Source organism: Notolepis coatsorum (assembly GCF_963971535.1).
Source record: "Notolepis coatsorum genome assembly, chromosome: 5".
NCBI lineage: Eukaryota > Metazoa > Chordata > Actinopteri > Aulopiformes > Paralepididae > Notolepis > Notolepis coatsorum.
Genome location: NC_140169.1, coordinates 45,904,674 through 45,928,029, shown reverse-complemented (window position 1 = coordinate 45,928,029; position 23,356 = coordinate 45,904,674). Strand labels below are relative to the sequence as shown.

At 47.9% G+C, this 23,356-nt stretch overlaps 1 protein-coding gene across 1 annotated transcript in view; it reads right to left on the bottom strand.

Moving 5' to 3' along the window:
* LOC311228654 (DDB1- and CUL4-associated factor 6-like) overlaps positions 1–23,356 on the bottom strand; it is a 194,811-nt gene that overhangs the window by 128,180 nt on the left and 43,275 nt on the right. The window contains exons 3-5 of the mRNA XM_084314584.1: positions 9,468–9,581; positions 4,981–5,116; positions 2,285–2,496 (exon numbers count right to left, since the gene is read on the bottom strand). Of these exons, the coding sequence (XP_084170710.1) occupies positions 2,285–2,496; positions 4,981–5,116; positions 9,468–9,581 (462 nt within the window). The remainder of the gene's footprint in view (positions 1–2,284; positions 2,497–4,980; positions 5,117–9,467; positions 9,582–23,356) is intronic.

Sequence of the window (23,356 nt, the reverse complement as noted above, 5' to 3'; positions counted from 1 at the left end):
GCCACTACGGTACCTGCGGTGACGAATGCTTCCGCATTCTTGCACTGCTTGCTTGACATTAAGGAATAGGCGGGAGGGACACGCCGCCCCCGTCGCTTCCTGATTCTACTGCGCAGGCGCACCAACCGACCTGTAGGAGTCGCTGTCCACAACGTCCGATCCCCACCCACCAGCTTCCCACCCCAATTGCGTTAGTATGAACGACCAGCCAAGCTGGTAGCAATGCCGAGAGCTGGGCTCAAACCCAGCATCTCCTGCATTAGTGGCGAGCGCCTTGCCCACTGTGCCACTTAGCCGCCCTGCTGCAATATTATATATTAACAAATTGTTCTAAATAAATAATAATGATAATAAATCATTTGAAGTTTGGACACATTTTTTACAACTGAGGTTGGTATAAAAATGTTTAGACTAAAGTACAGAAAAAAGGTACCATTGGGTATCGTTTCAAATGCGAACGGTACCCAACCCTAGGACCCACTTGAGTGAGTCAGCACCTCAGCAGAGGCCCAACGACACGACCCTGTGGCTCTCCTCCTCCCTCCTCTCCTCCTCCCTCCTCCTCCCTCCCCTCCTCCCTCCTCTCCTCCTCCCTCCCCTCCTCTCCTCCCTCCTCTCCTCCTCCCTCCCCTCCTCTCCTCCTCCCTCCTCTCCTCCTCCCTCCTCTCCTCCTCCCTCCTCTCCTCCTCCCTCCCCTCCTCCTCCCTCCCCTCCTCTCCCCCCTCCTCTCTCCTCCCTCCCCTCCTCTCCTCCTCCCTCCCCTCCTCTCCTCCCTCCTCTCCTCCTCCCTCCTCTCTCCTCTCCTCCCTCCCTCACCTCCTCCCTCCCCTCCTCCCTCCTCACCTCCTCCCTCCTCTCCTCCTCCTCCCTCCTCTCATCCTCCCTCCCCTCCTCCCTCCTCACCTCCTCCCTCCTCTCCTCCTCCCTCCCCTCCTCCCTCCTCACCTCCTCCCTCCCCTCCTCCCTCCTCTCCTCCTCCTCTCCTCCTCCTCCCTCCTCACCCCTCCCTCCTCTCCTCCTCCCTCCCCTCCTCCTCACCTCCTCCCTCCTCTCCTCCTCCTCCTCCTCCCTCCTCCTCACCCCTCCCTCCTCTCCTCCTCCCTCCCCTCCTCCTCACCTCCTCCCTCCTCCTCCCTCCTCTCCTCCTCACCTCCTCTCTCCTCTCCTCCTCCCTCCCCTCCCTCCTCACCTCCTCCCTCCTCTCATCCTCCCTCCCCTCCTCTCCTCCCTCCTCCCTCCTCTCCTCCTCATCTCCTCCCTCCCCTCCTCCTCCCTCCTCTCCTCCTCCTCCCTCCCCTCCTGCTCCCTCCTCTCCTCCTCACCTCCTCTCCTCCTCCCTCCCCTCCTCCCTCCTCTCCTTCTCCCTCCCCTCCTCTCCTCATCCCTCCTATCCTCTCCTCCCCTCTCCTCCTCTCCTCCTCCCTCCCCTCCTCTCCTCCTCCCTCCTCTCCTCCGACACCACCCTGTGGCTCATCTCCTACCTCCTCCCCTCCTCTCCTCCCTCCCTCCCTCCTCCTCCCTCCCTCCTCTCCTCCTCCTCCTCTCATCCTCCCTCCTCTCCTCCGACACCACCCTGTGGCTCACCTCCTCCTCCTCTCCTCCTCTCCTCCTCCCTCCCTCCTCTCCTCCCCTGTGGCTCACCTCCTCCTCCTCTCCTCCTCTCCTCTCCTCCCTCCCTCCCTCCTCCCTCCTCTCCTCCCCTGTGGCTCACCTCCTCCTCCTCTCCTCCTCTCCTCTCCTCTCCTCCTCCTCCCTCCCTCCCTCCTCTCCTCCCCTGTGGCTCCCCTCCTCTCCTCTCCTCCTCCCTCCCTCCCTCCTCTCCTCCCCTGTGGCTCACCTCCTCCTCCTCTCCTCCTCCCTCCTCTCCTCTCCTCCTCCCTCCCTCCTCCCTCCTCTCCTCCCCTGTGGCTCACCTCCTCCTCCTCTCCTCCTCCCTCCTCTCCTCCTCCCTCCCTCCTCCTCCTCTCCTCTCCTCCCTCCCTCCCTCCCTCCTCTCCTCCCCTGTGGCTCACCTCCTCCTCCTCTCCTCCTCTCCTCTCCTCTCCTCCTCCTCCCTCCCTCCCTCCTCTCCTCTCCTCCCCTGTGGCTCCCCTCCTCTCCTCTCCTCCTCCCTCCCTCCCTCCTCTCCTCCCCTGTGGCTCACCTCCTCCTCCTCTCCTCCTCTCCTCTCCTCCCTCCCTCCCTCCTCCCTCCTCTCCTCCCCTGTGGCTCACCTCCTCCTCCTCTCCTCCTCCCTCCTCTCCTCCTCCCTCCCTCCTCCCTCCTCTCCTCCCCTGTGGCTCACCTCCTCCCTCCGCTCCTCTGACGGACCCTTCAGCTCTTTGGCCTGGTGGTCTCTGGGGTCGAACAGGTAGATGTAGTCGGAAGAGTAGCTGACCAGCACCTCCTGGCCGTCAGCACTGTAGCACAGAGACGTCACCCGACACGACTTGTTGGACAGGTGGGCGGGGACAAACCTCACACACATGCCTGTGGTGCCGCGGCCCATGTAGTTCCCTGCAGCCACGGAATAAAACAAGATCAGATGAGATGAGATGTGCCTTCATCGATCCCCTTGGGGAAATTCAGGCATCGTAGCAGCACATGGGAGGGGGAGACATTAAACGGTATAAACAATGGTCCAGATGAGCATTGCTGCATGCCCTATCGGTCATAATATACATTACAAACAATATAGGCAATAAAATGTTATCTGAATATAAAATATGAGAGAATTAAACAGTATAAACAAAGGTGCCGTCTATATGCCCTATTGGTCATAATATAAGTTACAATAAATATAGGCAATACAAAATTGTATCAGAATATAAACGAATCAAAATATAAAACAATTGATTCAGAACAATTTTATCATGGATGAACAAAACCTTCAATGCGAATGGTTGATTTTAATTTCAAGGACTTTTTAAGCACCTTGTTAACACTTTCTATGCCACGAGGTAGTGCCAGAGTTAGCGCTTCAATGCCACCATCCACTTTAATGTTATCGTTAATATCGCCTAATCTATGTTTTAAATTATGGCTATGTGTCTAATCTGCCCGTCGCTTATCAAAGAATCCTTTTCCAGTCAATGCTGTCAAGGCAGATTGTTTTTTTATCGCTTCATTTCCGTTTGAGAGCATTTTGAAAAGCACCCGTTTTGAGGTAAAAAACTGTCCATTCTGGGCCATTCTGTGATAATCGTCTTTTACTGGAATATTCCAGAACGTTGATATTTGTTGGCCTATTTATGAATCGTTTTCAAATAAACGCTAGATGATCAATATTATACATACACGCACGCCCATTCGAGGCGCGCGCTGATAATAGTCGTGTTCATTTCCTCATGGATTTTTTACAGTGAAACCGAAAGAGCCCATTTCACAAAACAGCATATATCTTCATCAAAATGAGTCTGATTATCCTAACACTGATAACATAGATTCCTTACCTGGCATCAGATGGTATCCAACTGGTATATTCCAATTCCTGATCACCATTCGAAAAAATCGATAAGTGTATAGATCCATTGTGTGTACAGTGTAACACATGATTCCGCGGGGCTGAGAGCCCCCTGAATGAACCCTGGTACTCTGGCTGCATGGGTGGACTGGAAAATGTGGAGTACAGGATTTTTTCCCCCATCCATTTTCATTGAGTCGATTCCAAAATCCCTTATGTCATCTGGGAGACGATAGGGGGCGCATCGCCGGCGGCACTGGGGTATACTAGGGTAGGCTTGCGTGATGCAATATGATTTCAGATCGCTTAAAAAAAAAAAAAAAAAAAAAAACGTGGAAACCCTTGAGTGAGGAGGCTTTCAACGAGATATTAATAATTCCAAGAATACTCGTGAGTGGCAGTGAAAGTGTTAAAGAATGGGCTGTTTTCAAGGAATTCCAGGTCTCGACTTCTTTTGGTAAAAAATCAAGCACTTTAAGCACTTCAAGGACCTTGTACGAACCCTGATAATACCAAGTTATCAAAGTGACAATGATATGTTAACATTCTAAAACGCAACTGTTTTAAAAGTTTGAATACCAGTTGTGATATTGTTAGAGCTGGTTTTGTTTATCGTTTACATGTTGCCACCTGGAGGTGGTCTGTATAGACCACCCTGATGTAAACAAGACGAAAGTCTTTCTCTGGTCTGCATCCCCTTAACAATTGTATGTATTGAGCTGTACTGTACTGTACCCATTCTGCAATCTGTTAATAAAGTTTTCAATCAATCAATCAATCAATCCCGCACAGTGCAATACTCCAATTCAGCCATTGGGTGGGTGGCGCTGCTGAGCGGGCCTGTGACGGCCTGACAGCGTGGGGACAGAGAGTGCTGGGCTGACGTTCTGCAGATGGATGCTTCTCACACAGACCGCAAATAAGAACTAACGCTTATAAAACGATTTAATAGGCTAAACTTCGTTTTAAATTCTTTATTTTACACTTGTTTATTGTATTTGATTTTTGTCGACATAATGCTACGTGGCCCGACTAGATCCGTGACTCCGTTGCGATACAAATGAATTATCTATAAAAGTGGCTATCTTTGAAATCCACTGCTGTGGCGAGCCTGGGGCGAGCCTTTATCGCTACCGGGGAAACATAGGGGGAACATAGGACCCGGGGAACATAGAACCCTTTTGGAACATGGGAAACATAGGGGGAACATAGGACCCGGGGAACATAGAACCCTTTTGAAACATGGGAAACATAGGGGGAACATAGGACCCGGGGAACATAGAACCCTTTTGGAACATGGGAAACATAAGGGGAACATAGGACCCGGGGAACATAGAACCCTTTTGCGGCTACCGGGGAACATAGAACCCTTTTTCAATTTTTTTTTTAAAAAGCGGGGAACATAGAACCCGGGGAACATAGACATGCTCCCCTCTGGTGCCTAGCGTGTGTCTGTCATAGATAATAGGACAGCTAGCTCACCTGTAGCTCTGGTGCCTAGCGTGTGTCTGTCATAGATAATAGGACAGCTAGCTCACCTGTAGCTCTGGTGCCTAGCATGCGTCTGTCGTAGATGCGTACGGAGCTGTCGGAGCAGCCTACAGCCAGGTAGTAGGGCACCAGGGGAGATATGGAAATAGACGTTGCTGCTCTTCGACAGTTTATCAGGATATCCTGAAATCAAAATAAAACATATGTCAGGCTAAGCGTGAGAAGCTACAATATAAAGCAATCCACAAAAATCATTCAAAAAGAGCACACAGGCTTTGATGCATCACACAGAAACACTAACACAATGAATACTAACATTTACAACTTTATAATAAAACACAAGATACTTGTGCCCTAAGCAGTCAATAAAGAAACCCACTCCCATTGCCAAAAGAAAGTCTAACATGCCTATAAATACTGATACTATGGCTCTACACACTATGGATGCATTACATGGCCCATAATGGATCCAAAACAGCATTGCCAACTTCAACAGACCTGCGCTCCTTTGACGTGAGCTCCAGGAATAGACAATGCCGATGCTACATACCCTACCAGTTCGTCAAATTAGGCCCACGACACCTTGGGAAGGTTCGACAGTTAGTTCCAGCATCCCAGAAGAGAGCTAGCTCCATGCTCTCATTGTCCATGGTACCCACATGCACAACTTCCTTGTGTTAGTTTGCCTTTCGCAAATTCCACCCATGAATCTCCAACTCTCCCAAAAATTAAAAAGTAAATCATGCTATAAATCCTCTGCATCCTACTTCCACTGGACGAACCCCAGCTTTCCATCCTCGCTGTTCAGTTTCTGCTGCCAAGTCTGCTCATCTCAGCTTTCTCCTTTCAACAGTCTCCTCCACTGAATCCTCCCAGGGCACTAACCCAGGGCACTAACCCAGGGCACCCTAACCCAGGGCACTAACCCAGGGCACTAACCCAGGGCACTAACCCAGGGCACCCTAACCCAGGGCACCCTAACCCCCTAACCCAGGGCACTAACCCAGGGCACTAACCCAGGGCACTAACCCAGGGCACCCTAACCCAGGGCACTAACCCAGGGCACTAACCCAGGGCACTAACCCAGGGCACCCTAACCCAGGGCACCCTAACCCCCTAACCCAGGGCACTAACCCAGGGCACTAACCCAGGGCACTAACCCAGGGCACTAACCCAGGGCACCCTAACCCAGGGCACCCTAACCCCCTAACCCAGGGCACTAACCCAGGGCACTAACCCAGGGCACCCTAACCCCCTAACCCAGGGCACTAACCCAGGGCACTAACCCAGGGCACTAACCCAGGGCACTAACCCAGGGCACTAACCCAGGGCACCCTAACCCCCTAACCCAGGGCACTAACCCAGGGCACTAACCCAGGGCACTAACCCAGGGCACCCTAACCCCCTAACCCAGGGCACTAACCCAGGGCACTAACCCAGGGCACCCTAACCCCCTAACCCAGGGCACTAACCCAGGGCACCCTAACCCCCTAACCCAGGGCACTAACCCAGGGCACCCTAACCCCCTAACCCAGGGCACTAACCCAGGGCACCCTAACCCCCTAACCCAGGGCACTAACCCAGGGCGCCGTCAGCTCTATCAAATAAACTATCCGCAGACCATAACACTAGATCAGGCCTCAAGTTAGTGCAAACTATCTCTCATGGAAGTTTTCCGGCAGGCTGGCCTCAGTACCATCTACATCCCCCAGGGTGACTGATGTCCTGCTGGCCTCAGTACCATCTACATCCCCCAGGGTGACTGATGTCCTGCTGGCCTCAGTACCATCTACATCCCCCAGGGTGACTGATGTCCTGCTGGCCTCAGTACCATCTACATCCCCCAGGGTGACTGATGTCCTGCTGGCCTCAGTACCATCTACAATTATCCCAGCCAAACTCACCAATAAACTTCTGGACATGAACATCAACCCCTGCATCTGCCACTGGATCCACAGCTTCCTCTCCAACAGACAGCAGAAGGTCAAAATAAATAACATCACATCCCACCCTTTATATCTCAGCACAGGAGCCCCCCAAGGCTGCGTCCTTTCACCCTGGCTTTTCTCCCTATACACCAACCTGCTCATATCCCTCCACAACTCCGTAAAAATATATAAATATGCAGACGACACAACCCTTATAGGCCTCATCACAGACAATAACGAAACAGAATACCGTACACAAATCAACCACACACTCACCTGGTGCACAGACAATAACCTCCTTCTCAACTCATCAAAAACCCAAGAACTCATCATAGATTTCAGACGCCAGCCAAACCCCAAAACCCCCATATCCATCTCCGGCAAACCCATAATCACCACAGATTCCTTCAAATTTCTCGGCACTCACATAAGCAATAACCTCAAATGGAAAACCAACACAGACCACATACACAAAAAAGCAAATCAAAGACTCTTCTTCCTCCGCCAGCTTAAGAAATACAGAGTCAATAAACATCTCTTGCTCCGTTTCTACCAGGCCATTATACAAAGCATCCTCACCTTCTCCATAACTGTTTGGTACAGCAATCTGGACACTCACTCAAAAAACAAACTACAAAGAATCATCAATAAATCCTCAAAAATAATCTGCACCCCCCTCCCTTCCCTCGAATCACTCCACCGCCAAATCACAATCAGGAGAGCCAGGAAAATCATCTCCGACCCCACTCACCCAGCACACCACATCTTCCAGCTGCTGCCCTCCGGGAGGCGCTACAGATCCCTGACCACCAAAACAACCCGGTTCAAAAACAGCTTCTTCCCCACTGCCATACGGACACTGAACTCCCTGTAGCACCCCCCCCCCCCCCCTGTAGTACCCCCCGCAACCCCCCTTACCTCTGCTGACATGGACATGGACAAACTGAACTGTATCTATGTAATTGTGTTTTCTTTTATGTACGCTGTAAGTGATGTTATATGTTCTATGTTTTTATGTTTTTATGTTGGAACTGCTATGAAATCTGCACTGAAACTAAATTCCACCAGCCTGGCTGGGTGGTCATTAAATAAATTGAAAAATTGAGGGTGACTGATGTCCTGCTGGCCTCAGTACCATCTACATCCCCCAGGGTGACTGATGTCCTGCTGGCCTCAGTACCATCTACATCCCCCAGGGTGACTGATGTCTTAGTCCTGCTGGCCTCAGTACCATCTACATCCCCCAGGGTGACTGATGTCCTGCTGGCCTCAGTACCATCTACATCCCCCAGGGTGACTGATGACCTGCTGGCCTCAGTACCATCTACATCCCCCAGGGTGACTGATGTCCTGCTGGCCTCAGTACCATCTACATCCCCCAGGGTGACTGATGTCCTGCCAATTGTGGTTTTCTACCTGTTACTAGAATTCAACCGACTGACGTGACTGGCTTCTCAAGAAGTACTGATCAATGCGACAATCCGGCACTACCTCTCCCAAGCACTTATTGATTGAAACAAGGTAAGTATATATTTAAAATTAGAATTAACTTGTTTATATGAGATAAAAAACGTAATTTTTTATATTAGGGTTACTTTCAGTTATTTAAATTAAATTAAATTAAACTAGTGCTGTCAGGCGATTAAAATTGTTTATCTAATTAATTACAGGATTTGTAATTAATTTATCTAATTAATCGCATTTTAATCGCATAACCATTTTAGGCCTGATATTCTATATTCTATAATCATATTTCAAATTGCATGTGTCCGGATGGCAGAATTCAGTACTGTATCTACAAAACCTTCTGTTTAATAATCTTCCATTTATACATTTGCTTAGATTTTTCAGGTCTGGTAAATGTTTGCATGGCGTTATTCACAGTCAAAGATAAAACAAATGTAATTGATATTCTCATTTGGTTCATTACAATTTACTCAAGCCTAGTAACAGACACAGTATTTCTGACACTGGGAATACATTCCCTGAGATCCATAGATGTCCCTAGAATCAGATACCAAGAACATGCAAATGGACCATATTAAAAAAAAAAGTCTGTAAATGTGTATTCTACGTTCTTATGGAATGAATGAGATAAAAAAAAATATTAAAATTAAAAATATAATATAAAATTTGTAATTCATTTTGAGTTAATTTTCATAACGCGATAATTTGCTGTGTAATTAATTAATCGAATTAACGCGATAAACTGACAGCCCTAGATTAAACGGTAGCCTACTGGTAGGCCTACTATACGGCCTCATTGATCACCATGTTATACAAGGTGAATTATCACTCCTCCTCAGTCTTGACCTTGTTCACTCACTGTTAACCCTCTGAAGCCTAATGGTGAGCCATCCAACATTAACATTACTGTCTTCAAGTCCACACTGGCTCCGTCTTTAAGCTAGAGATTTCAAGGAATCCATTGACACCAAACATGTTATACTAGCTTACCGGGGAAAAAGGCTAAATATCGCTCCAAAATTGAACTTTCTTCACCATGACACCTCCCATCTCTAGTCCTGAATATAAGGCAACATCACCTTTTCCAGATGTAATTTGCGGGAAGAAAAATAAAGAAATCTTTACATCCTTCTCCTTACATCTTTACAGTCTTCTTTAGTGCAGCTGGTCTTGGTGCGCAAGTCGAACCAGCGCACGGTGCCGTCCTCCCCGCAGGACAGGAAGGTGTAGGGGTCGTTTGGTACGGTCATAATCTGGGGGAGGAAGGTTGTCGAGGACAGCATATAGGACCGATAGAAAGACAAGAAGCAGGACTATTACCAGTAGATAAAAGAGTAAAACAACTCCAGCTAAACCACATGTATAACAGTGTTAACGACAGGGCCCCTGAATATATGAAAGGTCATGTGGTTATGGTAAGAGAGCTACACGACCATAACACCAGAGCTAGCATTGTGTCTTGCAGTGTTCCTGAAGCTAGGAGTAATGTCTGCAGTGTTCCTAGAGCTAGTAGTAATGTCTGCAGTGTTCCTAAAGCTAGTAGTAATGTCTGCAGTGTTCCTAAAGCTAGTAGTAATGTCTGCAGTGTTCCTAAAGCTAGTAGTAATGTCTGCAGTGTTCCTAGAGCTAGTAGTAATGTCTGCAGTGTTCCTAAAGCTAGTAGTAATGTCTGCAGTGTTCCTAAAGCTAGGAGTAATGTCTGCAGTGTTCCTAGAGCTAGGAGTAATGTCTGCAGTGTTCCTAAAGCTAGTAGTAATGTCTGCAGTGTTCCTAAAGCTAGGAGTAATGTCTGCAGTGTTCCTAAAGCTAGTAGTAATGTCTGCAGTGTTCCTAAAGCTAGGAGTAATGTCTGCAGTGTTCCTAAAGCTAGTAGTAATGTCTGCAGTGTTCCTAAAGCTAGTAGTAATGTCTGCAGTGTTCCTAAAGCTAGGAGTAATGTCTGCAGTGTTCCTAAAGCTAGTAGTAATGTCTGCAGTGTTCCTAAAGCTAGTAGTAATGTCTGCAGTGTTCCTAAAGCTAGTAGTAATGTCTGCAGTGTTCCTAAAGCTAGTAGTAATGTCTGCAGTGTTCCTAGAGCTAGTAGTAATGTCTGCAGTGTTCCTAAAGCTAGTAGTAATGTCTGCAGTGTTCCTAAAGCTAGGAGTAATGTCTGCAGTGTTCCTAAAGCTAGTAGTAATGTCTGCAGTGTTCCTAAAGCTAGTAGTAATGTCTGCAGTGTTCCTAAAGCTAGTAGTAATGTCTGCAGTGTTCCTAAAGCTAGTAGTAATGTCTGCAGTGTTCCTAAAGCTAGGAGTAATGTCTGCAGTGTTCCTAAAGCTAGTAGTAATGTCTGCAGTGTTCCTAAAGCTAGTAGTAATGTCTGCAGTGTTCCTAAAGCTAGTAGTAATGTCTGCAGTGTTCCTAAAGCTAGTAGTAATGTCTGCAGTGTTCCTAAAGCTAGTAGTAATGTCTGCAGTGTTCCTAAAGCTAGTAGTAATGTCTGCAGTGTTCCTAAAGCTAGTAGTAATGTCTGCAGTGTTCCTAAAGCTAGTTGTAATGTCTGCAGTGTTCCTAAAGCTAGTAGTAATGTATGCAGTGTTCCTAAAGCTAGTAGTAATGTCTGCAGTGTTCCTAAAGCTAGGAGTAATGTCTGCAGTGTTCCTAAAGCTAGGAGTAATGTCTGCAGTGTTCCTAAAGCTAGTAGTAATGTCTGCAGTGTTCCTGAAGCTAGTAGTAATGTCTGCAGTGTTCCTAAAGCTAGTAGTAATGTCTGCAGTGTTCCTAAAGCTAGTAGTAATGTCTGCAGTGTTCCTAAAGCTAGGAGTAATGTCTGCAGTGTTCCTAAAGCTAGGAGTAATGTCTGCAGTGTTCCTAAAGCTAGTAGTAATGTCTGCAGTGTTCCTAGAGCTAGGAGTAATGTCTGCAGTGTTCCTAAAGCTAGTAGTAATGTCTGCAGTGTTCCTAGAGCTAGGAGTAATGTCTGCAGTGTTCCTAAAGCTAGTAGTAATGTCTGCAGTGTTCCTAAAGCTAGGAGTAATGTCTGCAGTGTTCCTAAAGCTAGTAGTAATGTCTGCAGTGTTCCTAAAGCTAGGAGTAATGTCTGCAGTGTTCCTAAAGCTAGGAGTAATGTCTGCAGTGTTCCTAAAGCTAGTAGTAATGTCTGCAGTGTTCCTGAAGCTAGTAGTAATGTCTGCAGTGTTCCTAAAGCTAGTAGTAATGTCTGCAGTGTTCCTAAAGCTAGTAGTAATGTCTGCAGTGTTCCTAAAGCTAGGAGTAATGTCTGCAGTGTTCCTAAAGCTAGGAGTAATGTCTGCAGTGTTCCTAAAGCTAGTAGTAATGTCTGCAGTGTTCCTAGAGCTAGGAGTAATGTCTGCAGTGTTCCTAAAGCTAGTAGTAATGTCTGCAGTGTTCCTAGAGCTAGGAGTAATGTCTGCAGTGTTCCTAAAGCTAGTAGTAATGTCTGCAGTGTTCCTAAAGCTAGTAGTAATGTCTGCAGTGTTCCTAAAGCTAGTAGTAATGTCTGCAGTGTTCCTAAAGCTAGTAGTAATGTCTGCAGTGTTCCTAAAGCTAGTAGTAATGTCTGCAGTGTTCCTAAAGCTAGTAGTAATGTCTGCAGTGTTCCTAAAGCTAGTAGTAATGTCTGCAGTGTTCCTAAAGCTAGTAGTAATGTCTGCAGTGTTCCTAAAGCTAGTAGTAATGTCTGCAGTGTTCCTAAAGCTAGTAGTAATGTCTGCAGTGTTCCTAAAGCTAGGAGTAATGTCTGCAGTGTTCCTAAAGCTAGTAGTAATGTCTGCAGTGTTCCTAAAGCTAGGAGTAATGTCTGCAGTGTTCCTAAAGCTAGGAGTAATGTCTGCAGTGTTCCTAAAGCTAGTAGTAATGTCTGCAGTGTTCCTGAAGCTAGTAGTAATGTCTGCAGTGTTCCTAAAGCTAGTAGTAATGTCTGCAGTGTTCCTAAAGCTAGTAGTAATGTCTGCAGTGTTCCTAAAGCTAGGAGTAATGTCTGCAGTGTTCCTAAAGCTAGGAATAATGTCTGCAGTGTTCCTAAAGCTAGTAGTAATGTCTGCAGTGTTCCTAGAGCTAGGAGTAATGTCTGCAGTGTTCCTAAAGCTAGTAGTAATGTCTGCAGTGTTCCTAGAGCTAGGAGTAATGTCTGCAGTGTTCCTAAAGCTAGTAGTAATGTCTGCAGTGTTCCTAAAGCTAGTAGTAATGTCTGCAGTGTTCCTAAAGCTAGTAGTAATGTCTGCAGTGTTCCTAGAGCTAGTAGTAATGTCTGCAGTGTTCCTAAAGCTAGTAGTAATGTCTGCAGTGTTCCTGAAGCTAGTAGTAATGTCTGCAGTGTTCCTAAAGCTAGTAGTAATGTATGCAGTGTTCCTAAAGCTAGTAGTAATGTCTGCAGTGTTCCTAGAGCTAGTAGTAATGTCTGCAGTGTTCCTAAAGCTAGTAGTAATGTCTGCAGTGTTCCTAAAGCTAGTAGTAATGTCTGCAGTGTTCCTAAAGCTAGTAGTAATGTCTGCAGTGTTCCTAGAGCTAGTAGTAATGTCTGCAGTGTTCCTAAAGCTAGTAGTAATGTCTGCAGTGTTCCTAGAGCTAGTAGTAATGTCTGCAGTGTTCCTAAAGCTAGTAGTAATGTCTGCAGTGTTCCTAAAGCTAGTAGTAATGTCTGCAGTGTTCCTAGAGCTAGTAGTAATGTCTGCAGTGTTCCTAAAGCTAGTAGTAATGTCTGCAGTGTTCCTAAAGCTAGTAGTAATGTCTGCAGTGTTCCTAAAGCTAGTAGTAATGTCTGCAGTGTTCCTAAAGCTAGTAGTAATGTCTGCAGTGTTCCTAAAGCTAGGAGTAATGTCTGCAGTGTTCCTGAAGCTAGTAGTAATGTCTGCAGTGTTCCTAAAGCTAGTAGTAATGTCTGCAGTGTTCCTGAAGCTAGTAGTAATGTCTGCAGTGTTCCTAAAGCTAGTAGTAATGTCTGCAGTGTTCCTAAAGCTAGTAGTAATGTCTGCAGTGTTCCTAAAGCTAGTAGTAATGTCTGCAGTGTTCCTAAAGCTAGTAGTAATGTCTGCAGTGTTCCTAAAGCTAGTAGTAATGTCTGCAGTGTTCCTAAAGCTAGTAGTAATGTCTGCAGTGTTCCTAAAGCTAGGAGTAATGTCTGCAGTGTTCCTGAAGCTAGTAGTAATGTCTGCAGTGTTCCTAAAGCTAGTAGTAATGTCTGCAGTGTTCCTGAAGCTAGTAGTAATGTCTGCAGTGTTCCTAAAGCTAGTAGTAATGTCTGCAGTGTTCCTGAAGCTAGTAGTAATGTCTGCAGTGTTCCTAAAGCTAGTAGTAATGTCTGCAGTGTTCCTGAAGCTAGTAGTAATGTCTGCAGTGTTCCTAAAGCTAGTAGTAATGTCTGCAGTGTTCCTAAAGCTAGTAGTAATGTCTGCAGTGTTCCTGAAGCTAGTAGTAATGTCTGCAGTGTTCCTAAAGCTAGTAGTAATGTCTGCAGTGTTCCTAAAGCTAGTAGTAATGTCTGCAGTGTTCCTAAAGCTAGTAGTAATGTCTGCAGTGTTCCTAAAGCTAGTAGTAATGTCTGCAGTGTTCCTAAAGCTAGTAGTAATGTCTGCAGTGTTCCTAAAGCTAGTAGTAATGTCTGCAGTGTTCCTAAAGCTAGGAGTAATGTCTGCAGTGTTCCTAAAGCTAGTAGTAATGTCTGCAGTGTTCCTAAAGCTAGTAGTAATGTCTGCAGTGTCCCTAAAGCTAGTAGTAATGTCTGCAGTGTTCCTAAAGCTAGGAGTAATGTCTGCAGTGTTCCTAAAGCTAGTAGTAATGTCTGCAGTGTTCCTAAAGCTAGTAGTAATGTCTGCAGTGTTCCTAAAGCTAGTAGTAATGTCTGCAGTGTTCCTAAAGCTAGGAGTAATGTCTGCAGTGTTCCTAAAGCTAGTAGTAATGTCTGCAGTGTTCCTAAAGCTAGTAGTAATGTCTGCAGTGTTCCTAAAGCTAGGAGTAATGTCTGCAGTGTTCCTAAAGCTAGTAGTAATGTCTGCAGTGTTCCTAAAGCTAGTAGTAATGTCTGCAGTGTTCCTAAAGCTAGGAGTAATGTCTGCAGTGTTTCTAAAGCTAGTAGTAATGTCTGCAGTGTTCCTAAAGCTAGTAGTAATGTCTGCAGTGTTCCTAAAGCTAGTAGTAATGTCTGCAGTGTTCCTAAAGCTAGTAGTAATGTCTGCAGTGTTCCTAAAGCTAGTAGTAATGTCTGCAGTGTTCCTAAAGCTAGGAGTAATGTCTGCAGTGTTCCTAAAGCTAGTAGTAATGTCTGCAGTGTTCCTAAAGCTAGTAGTAATGTCTGCAGTGTCCCTAAAGCTAGTAGTAATGTCTGCAGTGTTCCTAAAGCTAGGAGTAATGTCTGCAGTGTTCCTAAAGCTAGTAGTAATGTCTGCAGTGTTCCTAAAGCTAGTAGTAATGTCTGCAGTGTTCCTAAAGCTAGTAGTAATGTCTGCAGTGTTCCTAAAGCTAGGAGTAATGTCTGCAGTGTTCCTAAAGCTAGTAGTAATGTCTGCAGTGTTCCTAAAGCTAGTAGTAATGTCTGCAGTGTTCCTAAAGCTAGGAGTAATGTCTGCAGTGTTCCTAAAGCTAGTAGTAATGTCTGCAGTGTTCCTAAAGCTAGTAGTAATGTCTGCAGTGTTCCTAAAGCTAGGAGTAATGTCTGCAGTGTTCCTAAAGCTAGTAGTAATGTCTGCAGTGTTCCTAAAGCTAGTAGTAATGTCTGCAGTGTTCCTAAAGCTAGTAGTAATGTCTGCAGTGTTCCTAGAGCTAGTAGTAATGTATGCAGTGTTCCTAAAGCTAGTAGTAATGTCTGCAGTGTTCCTAAAGCTAGTAGTAATGTCTGCAGTGTTCCTAAAGCTAGGAGTAATGTCTGCAGTGTTCCTAAAGCTAGGAGTAATGTCTGCAGTGTTCCTAAAGCTAGTAGTAATGTCTGCAGTGTTCCTAAAGCTAGTAGTAATGTCTGCAGTGTTCCTAAAGCTAGTAGTAATGTCTGCAGTGTTCCTAAAGCTAGTAGTAATGTCTGCAGTGTTCCTAAAGCTGGTAGTAATGTCTGCAGTGTTCCTAAAGCTAGTAGTAATGTCTGCAGTGTTCCTAAAGCTAGTAGTAATGTCTGCAGTGTTCCTAAAGCTAGTAGTAATGTCTGCAGTGTTCCTAGAGCTAGTAGTAATGTCTGCAGTGTTCCTAAAGCTAGTAGTAATGTCTGCAGTGTTCCTAAAGCTAGTAGTAATGTCTGCAGTGTTCCTAAAGCTAGTAGTAATGTCTGCAGTGTTCCTAAAGCTAGTAGTAATGTCTGCAGTGTTCCTAAAGCTAATAGTAATGTCTGCAGTGTTCCTAAAGCTAGGAGTAATGTCTGCAGTGTTCCTAAAGCTAGGAGTAATGTCTGCAGTGTTCCTAAAGCTAGTAGTAATGTCTGCAGTGTTCCTAAAGCTAGTAGTAATGTCTGCAGTGTTCCTAAAGCTAGGAGTAATGTCTGCAGTGTTCCTAAAGCTAGTAGTAATGTCTGCAGTGTTCCTAAAGCTAGGAGTAATGTCTGCAGTGTTCCTAGAGCTAGTAGTAATGTCTGCAGTGTTCCTAAAGCTAGGAGTAATGTCTGCAGTGTTCCTAGAGCTAGTAGTAATGTCTGCAGTGTTCCTAAAGCTAGTAGTAATGTCTGCAGTGTTCCTAAAGCTAGTAGTAATGTCTGCAGTGTTCCTAAAGCTAGGAGTAATGTCTGCAGTGTTCCTAGAGCTAGTAGTAATGTCTGCAGTGTTCCTAGAGCTAGTAGTAATGTCTGCAGTGTTCCTAAAGCTAGTAGTAATGTCTGCAGTGTTCCTAAAGCTAGTAGTAATGTCTGCAGTGTTCCTAGAGCTAGTAGTAATGTCTGCAGTGTTCCTAAAGCTAGTAGTAATGTCTGCAGTGTTCCTAAAGCTAGTAGTAATGTCTGCAGTGTTCCTAAAGCTAGTAGTAATGTCTGCAGTGTTCCTAAAGCTAGTAGTAATGTCTGCAGTGTTCCTAAAGCTAGTAGTAATGTCTGCAGTGTTCCTAAAGCTAGTAGTAATGTCTGCAGTGTTCCTAGAGCTAGTAGTAATGTCTGCAGTGTTCCTAAAGCTAGGAGTAATGTCTGCAGTGTTCCTAGAGCTAGTAGTAATGTCTGCAGTGTTCCTAAAGCTAGGAGTAATGTCTGCAGTGTTCCTAAAGCTAGTAGTAATGTCTGCAGTGTTCCTAAAGCTAGGAGTAATGTCTGTAGTGTTCCTAAAGCTAGTAGTAATGTCTGCAGTGTTCCTAAAGCTAGGAGTAATGTCTGCAGTGTTCCTAAAGCTAGTAGTAATGTCTGCAGTGTTCCTAGAGCTAGTAGTAATGTCTGCAGTGTTCCTAAAGCTAGTAGTAATGTCTGCAGTGTTCCTAAAGCTAGTAGTAATGTCTGCAGTGTTCCTAAAGCTAGCAGTAATGTCTGCAGTGTTCCTAAAGCTAGTAGTAATGTCTGCAGTGTTCCTAAAGCTAGTAGTAATGTCTGCAGTGTTCCTAAAGCTAGGAGTAATGTCTGCAGTGTTCCTAAAGCTAGTAGTAATGTCTGCAGTGTTCCTAAAGCTAGTTGTTGTGAAGGATCAGATTAAACCGAATATATATATTTATTTATGGATATATATTTAATAGTATTTGTATATCGTTTGATATCCCCTGTATATTCCTTGTACAATATGCACTGAATATCCCTTTAGTCTACTAAACAGCCCATAATAGTTTCATTCTACCATTGGACGAGAACCTGGCGCCAGCAGCCATGCCCCTTGGTTCAAGTTCAATCGTGCCGACCAACATGTCGTGGCAAGCCCGGTTCCGCGTAGGAATACGTCTGGCGAAATACGAATGGTACTATTTGTTCACAGCGCATATATATATGGCGCAAGTAAAGTAGAACTTTCTTTTAGTCCATTAGTTCTTTACCCTCCAACCTAGTAACAGACGCGAAGCCTCACCCACGACGCACGTGTGGTGCAGTAAGGCCTACTTGGCCTCAGAATAGGCATTGAGACATCGTGTGGATTAATAGTTGAATTGTCATAATTTGGCACTATACCGTCGAGTTGGACGTATTTCTATTAAGCTAATAATAGTCTATTATGCATGGTGCATCGTTCGGTTAGAGTTATAAAGTGAGCAGTACCCCCATCGTTCCTGACGTTATCTGGAGTCTTAACCAGGCTGGGCAGACCACGTGTGGTGCTTGCATCCGAGGAGCTCCGGGCCAGGACGAGTGGACCTGTACATTGGATTACTTTACCCGGACGACGGCGAGCCTTCCACGGCTTGGATTATCTACATGCTTTGGGTGCTTTGATTATTCCATGGATAACGGCCAACACTGCTGAGTGTTGGAACTACCCCGGAGAGGAGTCCAGGTGAGACGGCGCTCTACCCCGAGTGAGGTCGCCTCACGTCTCTTCATCTGTGGACCGGCAGCTACCGTCCACCAGAGGGTCCAGCTGTATTCATCTGCGGACCGAGGTTCTGTGGGCATCGTGTTCAGGACTCTGAATTCTCCCAAGAAATCGTCGGCCAGATGGTATACCGCCAGCGGCTCTTCTAACCCCCCCCCCTACTGTCTTACAACCAGCGGGACCCCCCCCCCCCCCTTAGTGTATCCAGCTATAATCATTTAAGTACCATCGCTATAGTTCCCTAAAGAACCAGGTTGTATACTTACTCCCTGCGTAACCAGAGATTGGACATTCAATGTTGATTTACCTACGAACACTCATTTGCCATACAAGTGCATTTCAAATCATAAATGTCATTAAGTGAACGTTGTATATACCCTTTGCTATATAAAATATTCGATTTATACATTTGTGTGGACTTCGTTTCATCAGGTGGGAAAGTGTTCATCATATCTATATCATGTACTGGATGGCCAGAAGTTAAAGTACAAGCGGTAGTGGTTTAATAATACCATACTTATCAATACAGTCAGGGAATTGTACCCCTCAGTTACAATTGGTCCTTCGAGCCGGAGGGTAACTAGTGTAATATTAATATAGTGTTATTAATATTGAAATGGCCAATGATGAACACTCCACGAAACGGTCCTCCTAACGTAGAACGCCCGCAGCGCAGACGACAGCCACCTCAGTACTTAGAGGATTACGCTGTCAGTCAACTACCTAGCCTTCGACAAACGGTAAACGCGGTAAAAGTAGAAAGTAAAAGTATGTCTGACCTTAACAACCAGGTTTCCCCGACCACAGAGGCCCTAGTGGGTTCTAATGTAACTGACCAAGCTCACGGTGGGGACCAGGAGGGAGCTGACATGCCTTTACCCCCCGCCAATACCGAAGAAGTAGTCCCCGACCAGCCCCGGGAGGAAGACGACCCTACAGAGAGAGAACTCTGCACGGAAGAAGAGGAGGAGAGCGCCGAGGAAATAGAGCTCCAGGACTCCCCAACGAGCGGCTCACCCAGGAGCGGCTCACCTCTACAACCGTCTTCCCCCAGCGAAGCGGAGAGGATGCTACAACAGGCGTTCCTCGTCAGCCTGACAGCCTCTACCGAACGCGATCGACTTCAGGGTGAACGCGATCGACTTCAGGGCGAACGCGATCGACTCCAAGCACAGCAACGGAGCGAAGAAGAGCGCATACGCCTGGAGATGAGACGCCTTCAGACGGAAGAGAATATGGCAAGAGACCGGGCCGACGCCCAGCGCGCCGCTGCCGGTGCCCAAAGAGAAGCAGATCTCACCAAGCGCGAAGTCGAGCGCGACAAGTTACAAGCGCAACTAATGGAGCAGCTGATCCGCAAGGCAACACCCTCTCCCTCCGCCAGGGGTTCAAGGAACTCGTCGAGACAACAGTCAAGGGCAGCGTCTCCTAACCGAGCAAGCGACCCTGAACTTGACCAACAGACCAAGCCTATACCCCCCGCAGACCCCCTTCCCAGACCGGTCCAAGCGAGACCCAGCTACAAGGAAGGAGCGGCATACACTGCGGAGAAGCTAAATAAACGACTACAGGATCTAGAGGACCTGATAGAAGAAGAAGAGGGAGAGGAGGAGAACCAAGCCCGACGACAGCACAGTACTCCACCGGACCAGGAGGTCCAGTACAGCCCAGGCTATACCCCCGCGGCGCTGCGCTACAGACCCCCGACTCTATTCACGGGTGAGCACGACGCACGACCAGCCCCGAGGAATAGCACCTGGACCAGCGGGCCATGGTACCCTGTCGGTACCAGCCCACAGAGAGGCGCAAGAGGAGACTCGCCTAGGAGGTCTCTCCCCCAACGCTCGCCGATGTATCAGCCATCCACGGCGTCATACATTGCCACGCCGTCGTTTCCAGACTTCACCTATGAGAATCGAGCACAGTACACGGAGCTCCGGATGTGCTTAGAGACAATGATGGTGGATGTCGCTGATGAACGCCACAAGTATGCAATATTACTGAAGCACCTGAAAGTACCGCGAGCGCACAATATAGCGCTAGCCTATGCCACCTCTACGACCCCATACACCGCGGCTCTAGCAGCGCTGGACCAGAGATATGGACGTATATGGGATTACGTAATCCAAGAGATAAGGCATATTGATCGCCTACCCCCAGCAACAGACAATCGCTCATTAGACGACCTGTCAATCAAAGTGCAGTCCCTGGTAGGGATGCTGGGAGCGCAACGGGAAAAGGGCATGCATGAGCTATACGCCAACTCTAACGTCGAGAGGATTTTGGAGAAGCTGCCACCCGCAAGACAAGAGCGTTTTAGGCGGCAGAGAGACCACCGGGATCCTAACGGCCCCGAACCATCCCTCCTTGATCTAGCCGACTTCCTGGCGAGAGAAGTCAGCAGCTTACGACTGGATACGTTCGGGCGGAGCACGCCAAGCTCCAGAGAGGGACCCAGGAGAATAAACGATGGAAGAAGATCGGTGACTGTCATGCACCAATCAGAGTCAGTACCGAGCAGTAAGAGCCACAGTACCCCCTCGAGAAAAGAGAAGTGGAAGATGGTGTGCCCCTACTGTGAGAAAGAACACTGGCTGTCACAATGTGACCTGTTCACAAAGATGAATGCAGAAGAAGTGAGTCAATGGATAAAGTCCAACAGGCGCTGTTACCGATGTGCGCGCAGTCACATGGCAGCCGAATGCCGCCTAAAGAAAAGGTGCAGTCGGTGCGACGGAGCCCATCTAGATATACTACACGACAGTAACAGAAGACGGCCTTCACCTGCACCATCGAGCGGCACCAAGGCAAGTGTCATGTACATTGACCCCGCCAGCAGCAGCGGCGCCCAAGTGCTCTTAAAGGTAGTCCGTGTGACATTGAGCTACCAAGATAAAGTCATGGACACTTACGCCGTCCTTGATGACGGGTCAGAGAAGACCCTTCTGCTCGCGTCCGCTGCGGCCCAGCTGGGACTGCGGGGGAGCGAGAACCAAATGACGATTCGGACAATAAGAAGAGATTTAAAGACGATAAAGGGCGAGAATGTCTCCTTCACTATCGCAGCAAGCGGGCAGCCAGAGCGACGGTATAGGATTACAAATGCTTTCACCAGCCAAGAAATAGGACTATCGCAGTACACCTACCCCATCGCCAAGCTGATGGATAAATATGTGCACCTGCGTCAACTACCTATCCCGCTCATAGACGGCGCTACCCCGACCCTGCTGATAGGCTCCGACCATGCAGAACTCATAGTCCCGATTGACCGGGTCCATACAGGACCCCGAGGCTGTCCTGCAGCAGTCGAGACCCGCCTAGGGTGGACACTACAAGGCCCCCTCGCTAAATCTCTCAACCGAACAGCAGCCACTAGCTGCCTCCACTCCAGAGCGACAGAAGGAGACACCACACTCCTGCAGCATGTCGAGAAGAAAATTGACTGGCGATGTCGTGCGCTGCTCCGCGCCTCCCTGATCAAAGACGGCTTTGATCTCCGGCAGCGGGCCAGCAGCGACCCCCCAGTATTGCGCAACCTCAACCCAGAGGTCGCAGAGGACCCAGCAGCAGATGAAGAGGTCCGACACAGTGTGAAGAACAGTTTCTACGTGGACAACTGTTTACAAAGCGTTTCGACTCAAGAAGAAGCCGAGGCTCTCCTAATCAAGCTACGCGCCTCCCTGATCAAAGGCGGCTTTGATCTCAGGCAGTGGGCCAGCAGTGACCCGCACGTATTGCGCAGCCTCTCCCCCGCGGACAAGGCTGCCAGCAGCGAGACCTGGATGGCGACCATCCCAGGAGAAGCCCAAGAAATGACACTAGGACTAGTCTGGCGCTTCAAAACAGACTCGCTCCACTATAGACACAAACCCCTGACTCCAGAGCAGGGAAGGTCGACGGCGACACCGACCACCAGACGGAGTGTGTACAGAACACTCGCCAGACAATATGACCCGTTGGGATGTATTCTACCTTACACCACCAGGGCAAAGATGATTGTACGAGCACTATGGGACAAGGACCAGGGCTGGGACGACCCAATACCCGCACACCTTGCCTCCACATGGAGAGAGTGGGAGACGGAACTCCGCTCACTCCCAGGCGTCAATATATGCCGCAGCTACTTCCCACCCACGGTGAGGCCAGAGACATGCAAGATGGATCTACACGTCTTCAGCGACGCCTCCGAAGTAGCCTATGGATCGGTGGCCTACTTGCGTGCCCAAGAGAAGGGAGGAGAGATACACACCGCTTTCATCCTGGCTCGCTCAAGAATAGCCCCACGAAAGCAACAATCTATCCCGCGTCTAGAGCTCTGCGCAGCCCTAGCAGGAGCGCATCTAGCCACGTTAATCCAACGTGAACTCACCATTCCGGTGCACAGAACAATCTTGTGGTCAGATTCCACGACAGTACTCACATGGATCAAGTCTGATTCATGCAGATACAAAGTCTTTGTGGGAGTCAGAGTCACCGAGATTCAAGAGTTAACAGAAGCAGCGAGCTGGCGGTATGTGGACACCAAACACAACCCAGCTGACGTCATCACCCGGGGAATGTCCCTGGACGACCTCACCCGTCGCAACATCTACAGTGACGGACCAGAATTCCTCAAGCTCCCGGAAGAAGAGTGGCCTACGCCCACCCCACGGGAAGCAAGTAAAGAGGAGGCTGAGAACAAGAAACCTATGTTCTGTGGACTGAGCACAGTCGCCTCCACAGACCCCAACATAGATGACTGCATTACCCTACAGAGTGCGCAGCTAAAGACATTCCTGTGGCACCACCCAGAGATTCAGTCTACCACTGACATTTCAGCAGCTGACTACGAAGAAGCAGAGCTTCTTCTGCTGCAACGAGCCCAGAGAGACTCGTTCCCCGACGAGCTAGACTGTCTACAGGGAGGAAAGCCTGTCCCATCAGACAGCAGACTGCTCCACCTGGCACCCGAGAGTGACGCCCATAATCTCATCAGAGTGGGTGGTCGCCTGCGGAGAGCCCCCGATCTACCGGATGACATTAAGTACCCGATAGTCTTGAACAGCCGACACAAGGTCACAGAGCTGATCATAAAGAAATACGACGAGGATGTACACCACGCAGGAGCAGAGAGAGTCTTCGCGGAGATCAGACGTCGCTATTGGATACTAGAAGCGGTGCGACGTTTCCAGCGAACCTGTCTAGACTGCCGAAAGTGGCGCGCGCAGCCCAGCATACCACGGATGGCTGACCTACCCCCGTCGCCTCCGACTCGGCGACAAGCCATTCCACTCCACAGGTATGGACTGTTTTGGCCCGTTGTATATAAAGAGAGGAAGAGGAACCGAGAAGCGGTGGGGTATTGTATTCAAATGCATGACCACCAGAGCGATCCATATCGAACTCCTTCCGACCATGAGCACAGACTCATTCCTTATGGCCTTCCGAAGATTCACATCACGGAAAGGAAAACCGTCTACATTGTTGTCTGATCACGGGACAAACTTCAAAGGCGGAGAAAGAGAGCTGAGAGAGAGCTTCCAAGCTATGGGCCCAGAACTTAAGACCCACCTCGCTCCATCCCAGATTGACTTCCAGTTTAATCCCCCGAATGCACCCCACTTCGGTGGAACCTGGGAAAG